The sequence below is a fragment of the Coregonus clupeaformis genome, chromosome 12, assembly GCF_020615455.1.
Source record: "Coregonus clupeaformis isolate EN_2021a chromosome 12, ASM2061545v1, whole genome shotgun sequence".
In the NCBI taxonomy this organism is placed as follows: domain Eukaryota; kingdom Metazoa; phylum Chordata; class Actinopteri; order Salmoniformes; family Salmonidae; genus Coregonus; species Coregonus clupeaformis.
In genome coordinates, this window is record NC_059203.1 from 9,970,196 (window position 1) to 9,991,593 (window position 21,398).

Below are 21,398 nucleotides of genomic sequence, written 5' to 3' on the forward strand. Positions count from 1 at the left end.
TGTATTTACCACTGTTAGGTTAGCTGGAGGAGCTTCTGTCTGTTTGAGAATTGGAGCTGAGGGGGACTAGGCCAGTCAGAGAATTATTGAACAAGTGCCTGAGGCGTGGATGAGTTGTTATCTGAGGGGATCTCCTGGTAATGTCTCTATAGGAACACTTTAACTACTACTCCATGGACACTGCCCTGGGCCACCTGGTCTTCTCCATGAAGTATGACGTCATTGGGGACCAGGAGCACCTCCGCTTGCTGCTAAGGTACCAATTATCTTTATCTCTCCCCTGCCACCTCTCTCTCTACACATTATTTGTCTCATCTCCTGTCTCATTTCTCTATTGCCCACTGCCGTTCTCCCCTATTCTCTTCTGTCTCCACCACTCTCTTTATTTCTCTCCCCATGTGCCACTCTTTTCCTCTCTTGCACTGTCTCTCTTTCTCTCTCTCTCTCTCTCTCTCTCTTGCTCTCTGTGTATCTATCTCTCTTTGTGGCCTCCTCTCAGGCCCTTTTCACCTAGTGTGCAGCACAAATACTGTTCCATGACAGTATAGCCAATAATGGAATGCAGGCACTTGACCACCAGGAAGTGCTCAATAACGCCTGACCCAGAGCAGAGGAGAGGGCATCGGTCTGCTTCAGCCTCTAATGGTGTTTGTTAAGCAGTCCTGTCCACATTTCCATCCCTATCGAGGTCCACTATCTGGTCAGAGAGAGGTTCATTTAGCTCAAGGTTAGCACTCTAGCCTTAAACACAGGTCAGGCCAGCCTGTGTGCTGCGCTCGCACAAACACACCCACCTCCCCAACATGTTCACTCACTGTGAAATTCTCAACTCCTCCCGTTATAACGCTAATCAAATCAAATCAAATTGTATTGGTCATTTACATTTACATTTACATCATTTAGCAGACGCTCTTATCCAGAGCGACTTACAAATTGGTGCATTCAACTTATGATAGCCAGTGGGACAACCACTTTTTTTCTTCTCTTTTTTTTATGGGGGGGTGGGGGAGGGTGGGGGGGGGGGGTAGAAGGATTACTTTATACTATTCCAGGTATTCCTTAAAGAGGTAGGGTTTCAAGTGTCTCCGGAAGGTGGTCAGTGACTCCGCTGTCCTTGCATCGTGGGGGAGCTTGTTCCACCATTGGGGTGCCAGAGCAGCGAATAGCTTTGACTGGGCTGAGCGGGAACTGTGCTTCCGTAGAGGTAGGGGAGCTAGCAGGCCAGAGGTGGATGAACGTAGTGCCCTCGTTTGGGTGTAGGGTCTGATCAGAGCCTGAAGGTAAGGAGGTGCCATTCCCCTCACAGCTCCGTAGGCAAGCACCATGGTCTTGTAGTAGATGCGAGCCTCAACTGGAAGCCAGTGGAGTGTGCGGAGGAGCAGGGTGACATGAGAGAACTTGGGAAGGTTGAACACCAGACGGGCTGCAGCGTTCTGGATAAGTTGTAGGGGTTTAATGGCACAGGCAGGGAGCCCAGCCAACAGCGAGTTGCAGTAATTTAGACGGGAGATGACAAGTGCCTGGATAAGGACCTGTGCCACTTTCTGTGTAAGGTAGGGTCGTACTCTGCGAATGTTGTAGAGCATGAACCTGCAGGATCGGGTCACCGCTTTGATGTTAGCGGAGAACGACAGGGTGTTGTCCAGGGTCACGCCAAGTTTATTTGCACTCTGGGAGGAGGACACAATGGAGTTGTCAACCGTGATGGCGAGATCATGGAGCGGGCAGTCCTTCCCCGGGAGGAAGAGCAGCTCCGTCTTGCCGAGGTTCAGCTTGAGGTGGTGATCCGACATCCACACTGATATGTCTGCCAGACATGCAGAGATGCGATTCACCAACTGGTTATCAGAAGGGGGAAAGGAGAAAATGAATTGTGTGTCGTCTGCGTAGCAATGATAGGAGAGACCATGTGAGGATATGACAGCCAAGTGACTTGGTGTATAGAGAGAATAGGAGAGGGCCTAGAACTGAGCCCTGGGGGACACCAGTGGTGAGAGCACGTGGTGAGGAGACAGATTCTCGCCATGCCACCTGGTAGGAGCGACCTGTCAGGTAGGAAGCAATCCAAGAGTGAGCAGCGCCGGAGATGCCCAACTCGGAGAGGGTGGAGAGGAGGATCTGATGGTTAACAGTATCAAAGGCAACGGATAGGTCTAGAAGGATAAGAGCAGAGGAGAGAGAGTTAGCTTTAGCAGTGCGGAGAGCCTCCGTGACACAGAGAAGAGCAGTCTCAGTTGAATGACCAGTCTTGAAACCTGACTGGTTTGGGATGGGATAGGGCAGTGTGCAGCGCGATGGCGATTGCATCGTCTAAGGATGTATTGGGGCGGTAAACAGATTTAAGTGGGTCTAGGGTGTCAGGTAAGGTAGAGGTGATATGATCCTTAACTCGCCTCTCAAAGCACTTCATGAAGACAGAAATGAGTGCTACGGGGCGATAGTCATTTAGTTCAGTTACCTTTCCTTTCTTGGGTACAGGAACAATGGTGGACATCTTGAAGTAAGTGGGGACAGCAGACTGGGATAGGGAGGGATTGAATATGTCCGTAAACACTCCAGACAGCTGGTTTGTGCATCCTCTGAGGACGCAGCTAGGGATTCCGTCTGGGCCGGCAGCCTTGCGAGGATTAACACGCTTAAATGTCTTACTCACGTCGGCCACGGAGAACAAGAGCCCACAGTCCTTGGGAGCGGGCCGTGTCGGTGGCACTGTGTTATTCTCAAAGCGGGCGAAGAAGGTGTTTAGCTTGTCTGGGAGCAAGATGTCGGTGTCCGCGACGTGGCTGGTTTTCCCTTTGTAATCCATGATTGTCTGTGGACCCTGCCACCTTGCGACTCCACTTTGTATCTGTACTGACGTTTTGCCTGTTTGATTGCCTTACAGAGGGAATAACTACAATGATTGTATTCAACCATATTCTCAGTCACCTTGCCATGGTTAAATGGGGTGGTTCGCGCTTTCAGTTTTGCGCGAATGTTGCCATCTACAGTTGAAGTCGGAAGTTTACATACACCTTAGCCAAATACATTTAAACTCAGTTTTTCACAATTCCTGACAATTAATCCTAGTAAAAATTCCCTGTCTTAGGTCAGTTAGGATCACCACTTTATTTTAAGAATGTGAAATGTCAGAATAATAGTAGAGAGAATGATTTATTTCAGCTTTTATTTATTTCATCACATTCCCAGTGGGTCACAAGTTTACATGCACTCAATTAGTATTTGGTAGCATTGCCTTTAAATTGTTTAACTTGGGTCAAACGTTTTGGGTAGCCTTCCACAAGCTTCCCACAATAAGTTGGGTGAATTTTGGCCCATTCCTCCTGACAGAGCTGGTGTAACTGAGTCAGGTTTGTAGACCTCCTAGCTCACACACGCTTTTTCAGTTATGCCCACAAATGTTCTATAGGATTGAGGTCAGGGCTTTGTTTTGGCCACTCCAATACCTTGACTTTGTTGTCCTTAAGCCATTTTGCCACAACTTTGGAAGTATGCTTGGGGTCATTGTCAATTTGGAAGACCCATTTGCGACCAAGCTTTTACTTCCTGACTGATGTCTTGAGATGTTGCTTCAATATATCCACATACTTTTCCTTCCTCATGATGCCATCTATTTTGTGAAGTGCACCAGTCTCTCCTGCAGCAAAGCACCCCCACAGCATGATGCTGCCACCCCCGTGCTTCACGGTTGGGATGGTGTTCTTTGGCTTGCAAGCCGCCCCCTTTTTCCTCCAAATATAACGATGGTCATTATGGCCAAACAGTTCTATTTTTGTTTCATCAGACCAGAGGACATTTCTCCAAACAGTACGATCTTTGTCCCCTTTTTTATGACGGTTTTGGAGCAGTGGCTTCTCAGCCTTTCAGGTTATGTCGAAATACAGTGGGGAAAAAAAGTATTTAGTCAGCCACCAATTGTGCAAGTTCTCCCACTTAAAAAGATGAGAGAGGCCTGTAATTTTCATCATAGGTACACGTCAACTATGACAGACGAAATGAGGGAAAAAAATCCAGAAAATCACATTGTAGGATTTTTTATGAATTTATTTGCAAATTATGGTGGAAAATAAGTATTTGGTCAATAACAAAAGTTTCTCAATACTTTGTTATATACCCTTTGTTGGCAATGACACAGGTCAAACGTTTTCTGTAAGTCTTCACAAGGTTTTCACACACTGTTGCTGGTATTTTGGCCCATTCCTCCATGCAGATCTCCTCTAGAGCAGTGATGTTTTGGGGCTGTCGCTGGGCAACACGGACTTTCAACTCCCTCCAAAGATTTTCTATGGGTTGAGATCTGGAGACTGGCTAGGCCACTCCAGGACCTTGAAATGCTTCTTACGAAGCCACTCCTTCGTTGCCCGGGCGGTGAGTTTGGAATCATTGTCATGTTGAAAGACCCAGCCACGTTTCATCTTCAATGCCCTTGCTGATGGAAGGAGGTTTTCACTCAAAATCTCACGATACATGGCCCCACTCATTCTTTCCTTTACACGGATCAGTCGTCCTGCTCCCTTTGCAGAAAAACAGCCCCAAAGCATGATGTTTCCACCCCCATGCTTCACAGTAGGTATGGTGTTCTTTGGATGCAACTCAGCATTCTTTGTCCTCCAAACACGACGAGTTGAGTTTTTACCAAAAAGTTATATTTTGGTTTCATCTGACATTCTCCCAATCCTCTTCTGGAGCATCCAAATGCACTCTAGCAAACTTCAGACGGGCCTGGACATGTACTGGCTTAAGCAGGGGGACACGTCTGGTACTGCAGTATTTGAGTCCCTGGCAGCGTAGTGTGTTACTGATGGTAGGCTTTGTTACTTTGGTCCCAGCTCTCTGCAGGTCATTCACTAGGTCCCCCCGTGTGGTTCTGGGATTTTTGCTCACCGTTCTTGTGATCATTTTGACCCCACAGGGTGAGATCTTGCGTGGAGCCCCAGATCGAGGGAGATTATCAGTGGTCTTGTATGTCTTCCATTTCCTAATAATTGCTCCCACAGTTGATTTCTTCAAACCAAGCTGCTTACCTATTGCAGATTCAGTCTTCCCAGCCTGGTGCAGGTCTACAATTTTGTTTTTGGAGTCCTTTGACAGCTCTTTGGTCTTGGCCATAGTGGAGTTTGGAGTGTGACTGTTTGAGGTTGTGGACAGGTGTCTTTTATACTGATAACAAGTTCAAACAGGTGCCATTAATACAGGTAACGAGTGGAGGACAGAGGAGTCTCTTAAAGAAGAAGTTACAGGTCTGTGAGAGCCAGAAATCTTGCTTGTTTGTAGGTGACCAAATACTTATTTTCCACCATAATCTGCAAATAAATTCATAAAAAATCCTACAATGTGATTTTCTGGATTTTTTTTCTCATTTTGTCTGTCATAGTTGACGTGTACCTATGATGAAAATTACAGGCCTCTCTCATCTTTTTAAGTGGGAGAACTTGCACAATTGGTGGCTGACTAAATACTTTTTTCCCCCACTGTATAGGACTCATTTTACTGTGGATATAGATAGTTTTGTACCTGTTTCCTCCAGCATCATCACAAGGTCCTTTGCTGTTGTTCTGGGATTGATTTGCACTTTTCGCACCAAAGTACGTTCATCTCTAGGAGACAGAACGCGTCTCCTTCCTGAGCGGTATGACGACTGCATGGTCCCATGGTGTTTATACTTGCGCACTATTGTTTGTCTAGATGAACGTAGTACCTTCAGGCGTTTGGAAATTGCTCCCAAGGATGAACCAGACTTGTGGAGGTTTTGGCTGCTTTCTTTTGATTTTCCCATGATGTCAAGCAAAGAGGCACTGAGATTGGAGGTAGGCCTTGAAATACATCCACAGGTACACCTCCAATTGACTCAAATGATGTCACGGAATCAGCCGAGGCTGCTCCTCCTCCTTGCTCGGGCAGGCTTCGTCGTTCGTCGTCCCCGGAGTACTAGCTGCTACCGATCTATTTTTCTGTGTTTGACTTGTTTTGTCTTGATTGTGTACACCTGTTTCCTATTATGTTGTATTGTATTCCCTATATAACCCTCTGTTGTTCATTGTGTGTTGTGTGTGATTGTTCTCGTCATTTTCGGCAGTTGCTATTGTGCGGGTATTCTCCTCCCTGTTTGGAGGTTGTTTTTGTACTCTGGTTACTTTGTTAGTAAAAGTACGTTTCCAGTAGCTCGGTGTCCTGGTTTGACTTCGCCTACCGCATTCACGTCGCACTTTGACAGAATCACACACCACTCATGGAGTCAGCAGGAGCGGCGGTGCCAGCTGGATCTATGGAGGCACGCGTCGAACACCAAGCGGCCATGATCCAGGCTCTCGGCACCGCCATGGAACGGGTGGTGAACACCATTGAGCGATGGGAAAGAGGGGGTCTACCTATGCCCCCTCCAACGATACCACCACCATCGGCGATGCCCATCGCTTCACCTCCGGGGTCCAGTGGGATTCGGCTCTCGCTCCCGAGGGCTTATGATGGCACAGCGGCCGGGTGCCAGGGTTTCCTACTCCAGGTTGAACTCTACCTAGCAACCATTCACCCGGCGCCCTCGGGATACGAGAGCATGTCCGCCCTCATCTCCTGTCTGTCCGGCAAGGCACTGGAGTGGGCCAATGCCGAGTGGGGTGGGATAGACGCCGCTTCGGTCAACTATGCGGAGTTCACCCGCCGCTCCGGGCAGTATTCGATCATCCACCAGAGGGTAAAGCGGCGGGTGAGCGTCTATTCCACCTTAGACAGGGGAGGAGGAGCGCGCAGGAGTTCGCGCTGGTCTTCCGGACGCTGGCTGCCAACGCAGGATGGAATGAGAGGGCCCTCATCGACCACTATAGATGTAGCCTGAGGGAGGACGTGCGTCGGGAATTGGCCTGCAGGGACACCAACCTCAGCTTTGATCAACTGGTGGACATGTCTATTCGCCTGGATACCCTGTTGGCTACCCGCGGACGTCCGGATTCGGGGCCGTCCATTCCATCCCCCAGCACTTCCGAGCCGACCCCTATGGAGCTCGGGGGTGCTGGTGCTAGGGAGACCAGGAGGGAGACCAGGAGGGAGGCCGTCCCCTGCACCAACTGTGGCCGCAGAGGACACACTGCTGGTCGTTGCTGGGGAGGGTCTCCTAGGAATCGAGGCAGTGGGCGATGCACTGATGAGTCATTCCAGGTGAGTAGGCACCCAACTCACCCAGAGCTCTCTGTTGCTCATATGTGTATTAAAGTGGTGTTTCCCGAGGTTTCTCCTCACTCCCAGCATAAGGCGCTAGTAGATTCAGGCGCAGCTGGGAATTTTATCGATCGCCAGTTCACCTATAAGTTAGGGATTCCTATCGTACCTGTTGATGTGCCCTTCCCTATCCATGCCCTAGATAGCCGCCCTTTGGGGTCAGGATTGATTAGGGAGGTCACGGCGCCTCTCCGGATGAAAACGCAGGAGGGCCATGAGGAGATATTACGTTTGTATTTGATTGATTCTCCTGCGTTTCCCGTGGTGTTGGGGCTTCCTTGGTTAACATCTCATGACCCCAACATTTCATGGCAACAGAGAGCTCTCAAGGGATGGTCTGATCAGTGTACTGGGCGGTGTGTAGGCGTTTCCGTAGGGGCAACGACGGTGGAAAGCCCGAACCAAGTTCCCACCTTGCACATTCCACCTGAGTATGCCGATTTGGCACTCGCCTTCAGTAAATAGAAGGCGACTCAATTACCACCTCATCGACAGGGAGATTGTGCGATAGACCTCCAAGTAGGCGCTGCGCTTCCACGTAGTCACGTGTATCCTCTGTCTCAGGAGGAGACGGCAGCTATGGAGACCTACGTCACCGAATCTCTGAGACAGGGTTACATACGGCCATCCACTTCCCCTGCGTCCTCGAGTTTCTTTTTTGTGAAGAAGGATGGGGGTTTACGCCCGTGTATTGATTACCGTGGTATCAATCAGATCACAATCAAATACAGCTATCCTCTCCCTCTGATTGCTAGCATGACGGAGTCATTACACGGGGCGCGATTCTTCACAAAATTGGATCTCAGGAGCGCGTACAACCTGGTGCGCATTAGGGAGGGAGATGAGTGGAAGACAGCATTCAGTACCACCTCGGGTCACTATGAGTACCTCGTCATGCCATACGGTTGAATGAATGCTCCTTCAGTCTTCCAATCATTTGTGGACGAGATTTTCCGGGACTTGCATGGACAGGGTGTAGTGGTATACAGTGGGGAGAACAAGTATTTGATACACTGCCGATTTTGCCGATTTTCCTACTTACAAAGCATGTAGAGGTCTGTAATTTTTATCGTAGGTACACTTCAACTGTGAGAGACGGAATCTAAAACAAAAATCCAGAAAATCACATTGTATGATTTTTAAGTAATTAATTTGCATTTTATTGCATGACATAAGTATTTGATACATCAGAAAATCAGAACTTAAGATTTGGTACAGAAACCTTTGTTTGCAATTACAGAGATCATACGTTTCCTGTAGGTCTTGACCAGGTTTGCACACACAGCAGCAGGGATTTTGGCCCACTCCTCCATACAGACCTTCTCCAGATCCTTCAGGTTTTGGGGCTGTCACTGGGCAATACGGACTTTCAGCTCCCTCCAAAGATTTTCTATTGGGTTCAGGTCTGGAGACTGGCTAGGCCACTCCAGGATCTTGAGATGCTTCTTACGGAGCCACTCCTTAGTTGCCTTGGCTGTGTGTTTCGGGTCGTTGTCATGCTGGAAGCCCCAGCCACGACCCATCTCCAATGCTCTTACTGAGGGAAGGAGGTTGTTGGCCAAGATCTCGCGATACATGGCCCCATCCATCCTCCCCTCAATATGGTGCAGTCGTCCTGTCCCCTTTGCAGAAAAGCATCCCCAAAGAATGATGTTTCCACCTCCATGCTTCACGGTTGGGATGGTGTTCTTGTGGTTGTACTCATCCATCTTCTTCCTCCAAACACGGCAAGTGGAGTTTAGACCAAAAAGCTCTATTTTTGTCTCATCAGACCACATGACCTTCTCCCATTCCTCCTCTGGATCATCCAGATGGTCATTGGCAAACTACAGACGGGCCTGGACATGCGCTGGCTTGAGCAGGGGGACCTTGCGTGCACTGCAGGATTTTAATCCATGACGGCGTAGTGTGTTACTAATGGTTTTCTTTGAGACTGTGGTCCCAGCTCTCTTCAGGTCATTGACCAAGTCCTGTCGTGTAGTTCTGGGCTGATCCCTCACCTTCCTCATGATCATTGATGCCCCACGAGGTGAGATCTTGCATGGAGCCCCAGACCGAGGGTGATTGACAGTCATCTTGAACTTCTTCCATTTTCTAATAATTGCGCCAACAGTTGTTGCCTTCTCACCAAGCTGCTTGCCTATTGTCCTGTAGCCCATCCCAGCCTTGTGCAGGTCTACAATTTTATTCCTGATGTCCTTACACAGCTCTCTGGTCTTGGCCATTGTGGAGAGGTTGGAGTCTGTTTGATTGAGTGTGTGGACAGGTGTCTTTTATACAGGTAATGAGTTCAAACAGGTGCAGTTCATACAGGTAATGAGTGGAGAACAGGATGGCTTCTTAAAGAAAAACTAACAGGTCTGTGAGAGCCGTTATTCTTACTGGTTGGTAGGTGTTCAAATACTTATGTCATTCAATAAAATGCAAATTAATTACTTAAAAATCATACAATGTGATTTTCTGGATTTTTGTTTTAGATTCCGTCTCTCACAGTTGAAGTGTACCTACGATAAAAATTACAGACCTCTACATGCTTTGTAAGTAGGAAAATCTGCAAAATCGTCAGTGAATCAAATACTTGTTCTCCCCACTGTATATTGATGACATTCTAATATACTCCGCTACACGAGCCGAGCACGTGTCCCTGGTGCGTCGAGTGCTTGGTAGACTGTTGGAGCATGACCTGTATGCGAAGGCGGAGAAATGTCTGTTCTTCCAGGAGTCCATCTCCTTCCTGGGACATCGGTTGTCCGCGTCAGGGGTAGAGATGGAGATTGTCCGCGTTTCTGCCGTGCGTAATTAGCAGACTCCCACCACGGTAAAGGAGGTGCAGCGCTTCTTGGGTTTTCCCAATTACTACCGTAGGTTTATCCGGGGCTTTGGACAGGTAGCAGCTCCCATTACCTTTCTGCTAAAGGGGGGTCCGGTGCGCCTGCAGTGGTCAGCTGAGGCGGACAGGGCGTTTAAACGTCTGAAGGACCTGTTTACCTCGGCTCCGGTACTGGCGCATCCGGATCCCTCTTTAGCATTCCAGGTGGAGGTGGATGCTTCCGAGGCTGGGATCGGCGCTGTGCTGTCTCAGCGCTCGGGTACGCCACCTAAACTCCGCCCCTGTGCTTTCTATTCTAAGAAGCTCAGTCCGGCGGAGCGCAATTATGACGTGGGGGACAGGGAGCTGCTAGTTGTGGTTCAAGCCCTGAAGGTGTGGAGACATTGGCTTGAGGGGGCTAAACACCCTTTTCTCATTCTGACTGACCATCGTAACCTGGAGTACATTCGGGCAGCGAGGAGGCTGAACCCTCGCCAGGCAAGGTGGGCTATGTTTTTCTCCCGCTTTGTATTTAAGCTCACCTATAGACCAGGGTCCCAGAACGCTAAGGCAGACGCCCTGTCCCGACTATATGACACAGAGGAGAGGTCCATTGAGCCCACTCCCATACTCCCGGAGTCTTGTCTGGTGGCACCGGTGGTGTGGGAGGTTGATGCGGAAATCGAGCGGGCGTTACGTTCCGATCCTACTCCTCCACAGTGTCCAGAGGGTCGGAAGTACGTGCCGCTCGAGGTTCGCGATTGTTTGATATACTGGGCTCACACGTCACCCTCCTCTGGTCATCCGGGTATTGGTCGGACAGTGCACTGCCTTAGTGGGAAGTACTGGTGGCCTACTTTAGCGAAGGACGTGAGGGTTTATGTTTCCTCCTGCTCTGTGTGCGCTCAGTGTAAGGCGCCTAGACACCTGCCCAGGGGGAAGTTACAACCCCTACCCGTTCCACAACGGCCGTGGTCTCACCTATCGGTGGATTTTGTCACGGACCTTCCCCCCTCCCAGGGGAACACTACGATCTTGGTCGTTGTGGATCGGTTTTCTAAAGCCTGCCGTCTCATTCCCCTGCCAGGTCTCCCTACTGCCCTACAAACTGCTGAGGCCCTGTTTACACACGTCTTCCGGCACTATGGGGTGCCTGAGGATATAGTGTCTGATCGGGGTCCCCAGTTCACCTCTAGAGTCTGGAGGGCGTTTATGGAACGTCTGGGGTCTCAATTAGCCTTACCTCAGGTTTTCACCCTGAGAGTAATAGGCAGGTGGAGAGAGTGAACCAGGATGTGGGTAGGTTTCTGAGGTCGTATTGCCAGGACCGGCAAGAGGAGTGGTCGGGATATATTCCCTGGGCAGAGATAGCCCAAACCTCACTCCGCCATTCGTCCACTAACCTTACGGCTTTCCAGTGTGTGCTAGGTTATCAGCCGGTCCTGGCACCTTGGCATCAGAGCCAGACCGAAGCCCCTGAGGTGGACGAGTGGTTTCGGCGCTCGGAAGAAACTTGGAACGCTGCGCATATCCATCTGCAGCGGGCTATCAGGCGGCAAAAGGCGAGCGCCGATCGCCACCGCAGTGAGGCTCCGGTGTATGCACCGGGAGATCGGGTCTGGCTCTCGACCTGAAACCTGCCCCTTCGCCTGCCCTGCCGAGGCTGCTCCTCCTCCTTGCTTGGGCAGGCTTCGGCGTTCGTCGTCCCCGGAGTACTAGCTGCTACCGATCTATGTTTCTGTGTTTGACTTGTTTTGTCTTGATTGTGTACACCTGTTTCCTATTATGTTGTATTGTATTCCCTATATAACCCTCTGTCGTTCATTGTGTGTTGTGTGTGATTGTTCTCGTCATTTTCGGCAGTTGCTATTGTGCGGGTATTCTCCTCCCTGTTTGGAGGTTGTTTTTGTACTCTGGTTACTTTGTTAGTAAAAGTACGTTTCCAGTAGCTCGGTGTCCTGCGTTTGACTTCGCCTACCGCATTCACGTCACACTGACAAATTATGTCAATTAGCCTATCAGAAGCTTCTAAAGCCATGACATAATTTTCTGGAATTTTCCAAGCTGTTTAAAGGCACAGTCAACTTAGTGTATGTAAACTTCTGACCCACTGGAATTGTGATACAGTGATTATAAGTGAAATAATCTGTCTGTAAACAATTGTTGGAAATATTACTTGTGTCATGCACAAAGTAGATGTCCTAACCTACTTGCCAAAACTATAGTTTGTTAATAAGACATTTGTGGAGTTGTTGAAAAACAAGTTTAAATGACTCCAACCTAAGTGTATGTAAACTTCCGACTTCAACTGTATCCTCGGTTTCTGGTTTGGGTAGGTTTTAATAGTCATAGTGGGAACAACATCCCCTATACACTTCTTGATGAACACAGTCACCATGTCCGTGTATACATCAATGTTATTCTCAGAGGATACCCGGAACATATCCCAGTCCGCGTGATCAAAACAATCTTGAAGCATGGATTCCGATTGGTCAGACCAGCGTTGACTAGACCTTAGCACGTGTACTTCCTGTTTGAGTTTCTGCCTGTAGGAAGGGAGGAGCAAAATGGAGTTGTGATCTGATTTGCTGAAGGGAGGGCGGGGGAGGGCCTTGTAGGCTTTTCAAAAGGGGGAGTAGCAGTGATCAAGTGTTTTACCAGAGCGAGTACTACAGTCAATGTGTTGATAGAACATCGGTAGCATTTTATTCAAATTTGCTTTCTTAAAATCCCCAGCTACAATAAATGCGGCCTCAGGATATGTGGTTTCCAGTTTGCATCAATTCCAGTGTAGTTCCTTGAGGGCCGTCGTGGTATTGGTTTGAGGGGGAATATACACGGCTGTGACTATATCCAAAGAGAATTCTCTTGGGAGGTAATACGGTCGGCATTTGGAGCAACCTCTGGGATAAGTTCAATTGCCCTGGGGGGTACGAACAAAGGATCCAATTTGGGAAAGTCGTATTCCTGGTCGTAATGCTGGTGAGTTACCGCCACTCTGATATCCAAAAGTTATTTCCGGCTGTATGTAATAACACAAAAAACAATCTGGACTAATAATGTAAGAAATAACACACAAAAAAACAAAATACTGCAAAGTTGCTTAGGAGCTAGAAGCAGAGCTGCCATGTCTGTCGGCGCACTCTTTATCTAATGATAAAGTAACAAGGAGAAGGGCAGCACTAAACGCTCAATAAAAGCTGTGAATGAATTTTACGACATTAGAGAGAGGACACCAGCTGTAGTGACTGTTTTTCCCCCTCCCGCTTGATGGAAGAAAGAGCTGGCGAGCGGGTAACCCACATGCTGTCTGATGATCAGGTGGGCAGTTTCCATGCATCTGGTACAGTCACCACCTCAGTTACGTCAAATACCAACATTCACTGAGCTGGCTCAAGGGCCATACTGAGAAATGACCCATAAAGACAGATAATATTGAGACAGGGCTCTCTGTTCCAATGTGGCCTGAGTTTGCAGGTGGTGTATGGCTGAGAGTAGTTGTGTTAGTTAGTGTGCTCAGTTTGCAGGTGGTGTATGGCTGAGTCTTAAAATTGGGGTGTTAGATAGTAAGTGTGCTTGCAGGTGGTGAATTGCTGGCTGAGAGTACATAGGAATCTACAGTAGGTTCGTGTGCCTGCTGTGCTGTCACTGCAAAGACAGCACACTATAAAAACATATTGTGCTAGTTCCATTTAAAAAAAAATTGAGGCAACTATTTACCTCAGCTTTTTGAGTCTTTCCAACATGTTGTATTTTTACGTATAATATACTTAACTTTTAGTGTTTCACAAACACTAATATATTATGTCCAGCATAAAAAAATTGCTAAGATCCAACTTAATTTTATCAAATCCAGAACTGTTATTGTACATTAGATCTACTTAATCTTTCTGATGAGTTACTTTCATTGATTGTGTCTTAGTGTTAAACATGGCTTTATGTATTTCATCACTTGACATTTTTGTCCACTATAGCAGGATTGTTGGGCACAGTTCTCATTCCACTAGCACAAACTGGAGGTAAAGCTGCAAGCAGTGTAGCTTGATATATTTGCCTCTTTCAAAAGTGGCTCGCATGATCTTACTTAAACAGAGCCACATGGCAAGTTGTTGGAAGAACTTAAAATTCTTAAGATATAAGGAAATATTATGATATATTATCCTTATAGTTGTTTTTACACACAAATAGTTGTTTATATTATTCATTTATCTTATGTTGAATTCATTTATTTTTATTTCAGGTTGGTTGAACAAGTGAAGTAGAGTAAAGTACTAATTATATTCAAGTAAATGTTTTTATGGCAAGTATAATTTACTAACCACCTGAATGTTTTTTTACAGTGCAGGTGTGAACAGTTTGTGTTGCTCATAGTTGGCTGTGGCAAGGCTTGCTATGTAAATCACCATTGTCTCTCCACAGCATCAAAGGGAAGATTCTCTACAATAGTTCTGCATGACATTTGCATCAGCAGGGATGGCAACAAAATGGGAAGGAAAAACATTTGAAATGGCACCAAAGTGTTGAAGGGTCTTGACATGGAAAACATAGATAATCCCCTCTCTAGAGACAGAATGGTGAATATATATGTGACTGTTCCAACATTTTGTCTTTTAGGACCAAATTAAAAACCCACCATGATGTGATTCCTATCTCCTGCCTGACTGAGTTCCCCAACGTGGTCCAGATGGCCAAGGTAGGATGACAGAGCCCAGAGGACATGGAAAGGGACTTCCTACATGTGGAGTTGAAACAAAAGTTATTGTATAAAGTTGCAATGGCAGGAGGAAAAGTGTTAAGTACTTTTTTATTTTGCAGCTGGTGTTTGAAGAGGTAAACGTGGACAGATTTTACCCGGTCCTCTACCCAAAGGTAGGCTCTGTATTCATCTTGACATTTACAATGGAGTAGCTAACTATTTTATTACTCGTTTATTATACAGTAATAATATGGTCCAGCAAGGAGCATTTATTGCTGTATTAATGTTTTATTTCTCAACTATTTATGTTCCCCCCTCACTGCTTTACATTGATGCTACACTATTAGAAAAAAAGGTGCTATCTAGAACCTAAAAGGGTTCTTCGGCTATCCCCATAGGATAACCCCTTTGTAGAACCCTTTTTGGTACTAGTTACAACCCTTTTGGTTCCAGGTAGAACCCTTTTTGGTTCCATGTGGAACCCTTTCCATGGAGGGAACCCTTTTTTCTAAGAGGGTAGTCACCATCCCCTTGACTCTGCTGAATGTACTATCATTTTCCAGGCCTCAAGGCTCATTGTCAACTTTGATGAGCATGTCATCAGCAACAACTTCAAGTTTGGAGTCATTTATCAGAAGTTTGGCCAGGTGAGTGGTATATAGCCTGTGGTAGTAAAATCATATAAAGTCATATATAATGTATTTATAACAGTTGGTGGCGTCCTGTATTTGGTGTATTATTATGACTGTGCTACTTCCTGCTCATCATTGCATGCCAGCTAATTCACTCTTAATAGAGTAAAGGAGTTTGAGCTTCTCCCTCCCCAAACTAAGAGGATTTGCTGTGTTTCCTCCTGTGGAACTCAGAGGAGGCCTGATCGTTTTCCTGTTGAGTTCAGATGTCTTACTTCCTCTTCACGGCCTTGTATTTCTCCCTGCAGACCACTGAGGAGGAGCTATTTGGGAACAGCGACGAGAGTCCTGCTTTTGTAGAGTTCTTGGAGTTTCTGGGGGACAAGATTGAGCTCCATGACTTTAAAGGGTAAGAATGGCCTTAGAATGGTATTGACATGGCAGATGATGGACTGGTCATGTCACGGCCTGGCTCTAGGGACTCTTTTATGTTGAGCCAGGGTGTGTAGTGTCTATGTGTTGTGTTCTATGTTCACGATCTAGTTTATGTATTTCTATGTTGGCCGGGGTGGTTCTCAATCAGAGGCAACGTGAATCAGCTGTTGCTTGTTGTCTCTGATTGGGAACCATACTTAGGCAGCCTATTGTGCAATTGTCTTTTGTGGGATCTTGTTCCGTGTAGGTTTGTGTATGTTACCGAGGACTTCACGTATCGTTTTGTTGTTTTTGTTCGTGTGGTGAATTATAATAAAGTATGTACTCATATCACGCTGCGCCTTGGTCCGCTCCTTTTGACGATCGTGACAGAAGATCCCACCAATACTGGACCAAGCAGCGTGTCCAGGTGCACACGCAGGAGGTAACGTTAGTGGATGTCCTCCTCGGTTGGGGGCAGATTACAGAGGAGGAGGCCGTCCGTTACCGGAGGGCGATGAAAGGGGAGACCCAGGCAGGAGAGGAGAAGCGGCGCCAACCGGGTCGTCGTCGGACAGGCGAGAGGCACCCCCAATAAAAAAATTTGGGGGGGCACATGGCATGGACGATGGGGCTGCTGGAGGCAGATAAAGGGCGAGTTTGTGGACATGGAGAGAAGGCCACCAGGTTACAGGGGCCATTGGTCATTAGAGGGAAGGAAAGTGTAGAGGCACGGCGAGAGGTACTGAAGTGTGTTACCAGTCCGGTCCGGCCCGTTCCTGATCCGTTCCTGATCCCCGTATAAGGCCAGTGGTGTGTGTTCCCAGTGCGGTCCGGCCTGTTCCTGTCCCTCGCACCAAGCGACACCATTTTGTATACATCTGGCCCTTCATTGGACACTGTGTTAACAAACCTCCAAACGAGCTTCAATTCCATACAACACTCCTTCAGTAGCCTCCAACTGCTCTTAAACACTAGTAAAACTAAATGCATGCTCTTCAACCGAACGCTGCTTGCACCCGCCCACCCGACTAGAATCACTACTCTAGACGGGTCTGACCTAGAGTATGTGGACAACTACAAATATCTAGGTGTCTGGTTAGACTGTAAACTCTCCTTCCAGACTCACATTAAGAATCTCCAATCCAAAGTTAAATCTAGAATCGGTTTCCTATTTCGCAACAAAGCCTCCTTCACTCATGCTGCCAAACATGCCCTCGTAAAACTGACTATCCTACCGATCCTTGACTTCGGCGATGTCATTTACAAAATAGCCTCCAACACTCTACTCAGCAAATTGGATGTTGTCTATCACAGTGCCATCCGTTTTGTCTCCAAAGCCCCATATAATACCCACCACTGTGACCTGTACGCTCTTGTTGGCTGGTCCTCACTACATATTCGTCGCCAAACCCACTGGCTCCAGGCCATCTATAAATCACTGCTAGGCAAATCCCCGCCTTATCTTAGCTCATTGGTCACCATAGCAACACCCACCCGTAGTCTGCGCTCCAGCGGGTATATCTCACTGGTCATCCCCAAAGCCAACACCTCCTTTGGCCGCAATTCCTTCCAGTTCTCTGCTGCCAATGACTGGAACAAATTGCAAAAATCTCTGAAGCTGGAGACACTTATCTCCCTCACTAACTTTAAGCATCAGTTGTCAGAGCACCTTACCGATCACTGCACCTGTACACAGCCCATCTGAAATTAGCCCGCCCAACTACCTCATCCCTATATTGTTATTTATTTTGCTCATTTGTACCCCAGTATCTCTATTTGCACATCATCTCTTGCACATCATTCCAGTGTTAATACTAAATTGTAATTATTTTGCACTATAGCCTATTTTATTGCCTTACCTCCATAACTTGCTAAATTTGCACACTGTATATTATATGTATTTCTGTTGTATTTTTGACTTTGTTTTGTTTTACCCCATATGTAACTCTGTGTTGTTGTTTTTATCGCACTGCTTTGCTTTATCTTGGCCAGGTCGCAGTTGTAAATGAGAACTTGTTCTCAACTGGTTTACCTGGTTAAATAAAGGTGAAATAAAAAAAATAAAAAAAAGCCTGTGATGCACGTCGCCAGCCCGGCCCGGCCTGTTCCTGCCCCTCGCACCAAACCAATGGTGCGCGTCGCCAGCCCGGCCCGGCCTGTTCCTGCCCCTCGCACCAAGCCAATGGTGCGCGTCGCCAGCCCGGCCCGGCCTGTTCCTGCCCCTCGCACCAAGCCAATGGTGCGCGTCGCCAACCCGGCCCGGCCTGTTCCTGCCCCTCGCACCAAGCCAATGGTGCGCGTCGCCAGCTCGGCCCGGCCTGGCCTGTTCCTGCCCCTCGCACCAAGCCAGTGGTGCGCGTCGCCAGCCCGGTCCGGCCTGTTCCTGCTCCCCGCACCAAGCCTGTGGTGCGCGTCGTCAGCCCGGTCCGGCCCGTTCCTGCTCCCCGCACCAAGCCAGTGGTGCGCGTCGTCAGCCCGGTCCGGCCCGTTCCTGCTCCCCGCACCAAGCCTGTGGTGCGCATCGTTAGCCCGGTCCGGCCCGTTCCTGCTCCCCGCACCAAGCTAGTGGTGCGCGTCGTCAGCCCGGTCCGGCCCATTCCTGCCCCCCGCACCAAGCCTGTGGTGCGCGTCGTCAGTCCGGCACAGCCCGTGCCTGGTCAGGTACCGGTCAGCTGCTCCACACCGGAGCCTAAGCAATCCGCTCCACCGATGTCCAGTCCAGCTCCAGCCAGTGGGACCAGACCAGGGGCGCTACAGGGGGGTTGTTAGAGGGTGGTGGTCACGCCTGGAGCCTGATCCGCCTCCGAGGAGGAATGCCCACCCGGCCCCTCCCCTGTTGGGTTTATGTTGGCGCGGTCGCAGTCCGCGCCTTTGGGGGGGGGGTACTGTCACGCCCTGGCTCTAGGGACTCTTTTATGTTGAGCCAGGGTGTGTAGTGTCTATGTGTTGTGTTCTATGTTCACGATCTAGTTTATGTGTTTCTATGTTGGCCGGGGTGGTTCTCAATCAGAGGCAACGTGAATCAGCTGTTGCTTGTTGTCTCTGATTGGGAACCATACTTAGGCAGCCTATTGTGCAATTGTCTTTTGTGGGATCTTGTTCCGTGTAGGTTTGTGTATGTTACCGAGGACTTCACGTATCGTTTTGTTGTTTTTGTTCGTGTGGTGAATTATAATAAAGGATGTACTCATATCACGCTGCGCCTTGGTCCGCTCCTTTTGACGATCGTGACAGGTCATGTCTCTTATCGATTACAATTGACTTTGACGTGACTCCCTGGATGATGACACTGCAGTCGTTCAGCCCTGGAGATAATAAAATATATGTTTATTACCGTAGTTCTTCTCTTATTCTCTCAATTTAGAGCAATATAATATTCTTAGTGGTACTGACATTACGATTGAGTGGAAGGGAATAACTGCCTTTCACATTCACTGCATGATTGATGAGACAGGGTGGTGTGGATGGGCTGTCTGGTTGCACTGAGACTGAGACGACCTGTGCTGCCGCTGTAACGGTCTCGTTCACACTCTGTCTCTGCAGGTTCAGAGGAGGACTGGACATCACCCATGGCCAGACAGGAACAGAGTCGGTCTACACTAACTTTCACAACAAGGAGATCATGTTCCACGTGTCCACCAAGCTGCCATACACAGAGGGAGACTCCCAGCAGGTAACTGTCTCAGTCAACTCACAGGCCCTATCCTGTCTGTCATAATGTTTATCAGTAGCTGTAGATTGGCTGTATATTCTATTGTCACGAACCGGCTCAAGTTCGTAACAAAAGGGAGACACGTGGAGACAAGGAATACTTAAAGTATATATTTATTAACTAAAGTAAACTAACTGAAATAACAATGGGGTGTGTAATCAGTAATCAGTAGTGTAAGTGAGTGTTTGCTTGCATAAATGTAATATGGAAAAGTGTTGAGAAGTGCCAAAGCAAACAACCAAAAAAGCCACAAAAATACCACAACCAAAGTCAAAGTATCTGCCTGGAGAGAGTCCCCCTTCATGAATGTGGAAGAGGTCCATTTATGCTGGGACACACCCGGCCCAGGTGTTTCCCATGTAGCTGACGACCCTCCCAACTCCGCCCACCGGCATCCTAATAAGGAAACAAGAGCAAAGAGAGAATACGGCAGACAGAGTGGGAGGGTCGTCACACCCCCCCCCCCATAAGACCGGGGACCAACAAGGACCCCGGACCAACGTACCAGCCCCTGCGTCCCAAACCGACAAATTGTACATGTTCACACCTCCACTTGCCCCACCCATCATCCTCCTCTCCAGACCTCAGCAACCTTTACACAGGAAGCAACCTTTAAGAGGAAAGAAGAACCCAAGACTAGGAAGGGACAAACAGGAAAGATAGAACATGACAAAATCAAACAATGGTCGGTCACATCAATACTGTCAAGGGAGCGACCACAGTAGAGAAGTTCCTACAAAAACCACGATAATACCCAATCATTCCCAAGAAACGCATCAGTTCCTTTTTAGTAGTTGGTAGTGGAAAAGCATCAATAGCTACCACTTTAGCCCGAACAGGACGCACTTCATCCTGCCCAACCACCTTTCCAAGGTATGTAACAGTCGCCTGAGCAAACTCACATTCAATCTACCCTGCAGTATGCAATCGTCAGGACCAGAAACATCTTCCTGCTCCTGCACAGACCTAGCATGACCAGAACTCAGGGAATAAACAGTATCAGCCAAAAGAACAGCCTTACCGTCCTCTGTAGACTCCCCCTGTTCAGTCTCAGAGGAACGTGCATAATAGGGTTTTAACAAATTTACATGGCACAGTTGGTTTGCTTTCCTCCGTTCTGGAGTGGCAACTAGATAATTTTGCTCAGTGTACTGGCGCCCCACTGTATATGGACCTTGAAACTTGGCTTGAAAAGGAGAACCAACAATTGGCAGCAGAGCCAGAACCTGATCACCTGGACTAAAGTGACGAGGCTCAGCTCGGCGATCATATATGCTCTTCATCCTGTCCTGTGAAGATGATAGCTTCTCTTTAGCCATTTCACCAGCGGCATACAAGCGTCGCCGAAAATCACCCACATATGATAACAGGGACTGAGGAGGCTCGGGAGACTTCCAGTCATCCTGGAGAACAGATAAAAGCCCACGCACCCGATGTCCAAACACTAGGTCATTTGGGCTAAAACCCGTGCTCTCCTGTGAAACCTCCCTAGCTGCTAACAATAACCAAAGCAACCCCTCCTCCCAATCCTTTTCCATCTCAGTACAATAAGCTCTCAACAACGACTTAAGTGTTTGATGGAAACGTTCCAGTGCTCCTTGACTTTGGGCATGATAGGCGCTAGACAAGTTGTGTTTAATATGGAGTTGTTGGAGAACCTGACCAAAGAGATTAGAGGTGAAATTAGATCCTTGATCACTTTGAATGACCTTAGGAATTCCAAACAGTGAGAGAAACTGAGTCAAAGCTTTTAACACAGCCTTAGTCGTGATAGACCGGAGAGGATAGGCAGCAGGAAACCTAGTGGTCTGACACATCACAGTCAACAAATAATTACTACCCTTCCTAGAACGAGGCAGAGGACCAACACAATCAATAATCAAATACTCAAAAGGTTTACTGAGTACAGGAATAGGGAAC

At 48.0% G+C, this 21,398-nt stretch overlaps 1 protein-coding gene across 4 annotated transcripts in view; it reads left to right on the forward strand.

Moving 5' to 3' along the window:
* The window catches only part of LOC121577746 (rap1 GTPase-activating protein 1), a 202,286-nt gene that overhangs the window by 160,649 nt on the left and 20,239 nt on the right, over positions 1–21,398 (forward strand). For all 4 annotated transcript variants that reach the window (XM_041891599.2, XM_041891600.2, XM_041891597.1 and 1 more), the window contains 6 exons: positions 153–256; positions 14,636–14,714; positions 14,837–14,890; positions 15,281–15,364; positions 15,658–15,758; positions 19,310–19,439. In XM_041891599.2, the coding sequence (XP_041747533.1) occupies positions 153–256; positions 14,636–14,714; positions 14,837–14,890; positions 15,281–15,364; positions 15,658–15,758; positions 19,310–19,439 (552 nt within the window). The remainder of the gene's footprint in view (positions 1–152; positions 257–14,635; positions 14,715–14,836; positions 14,891–15,280; positions 15,365–15,657; positions 15,759–19,309; positions 19,440–21,398) is intronic.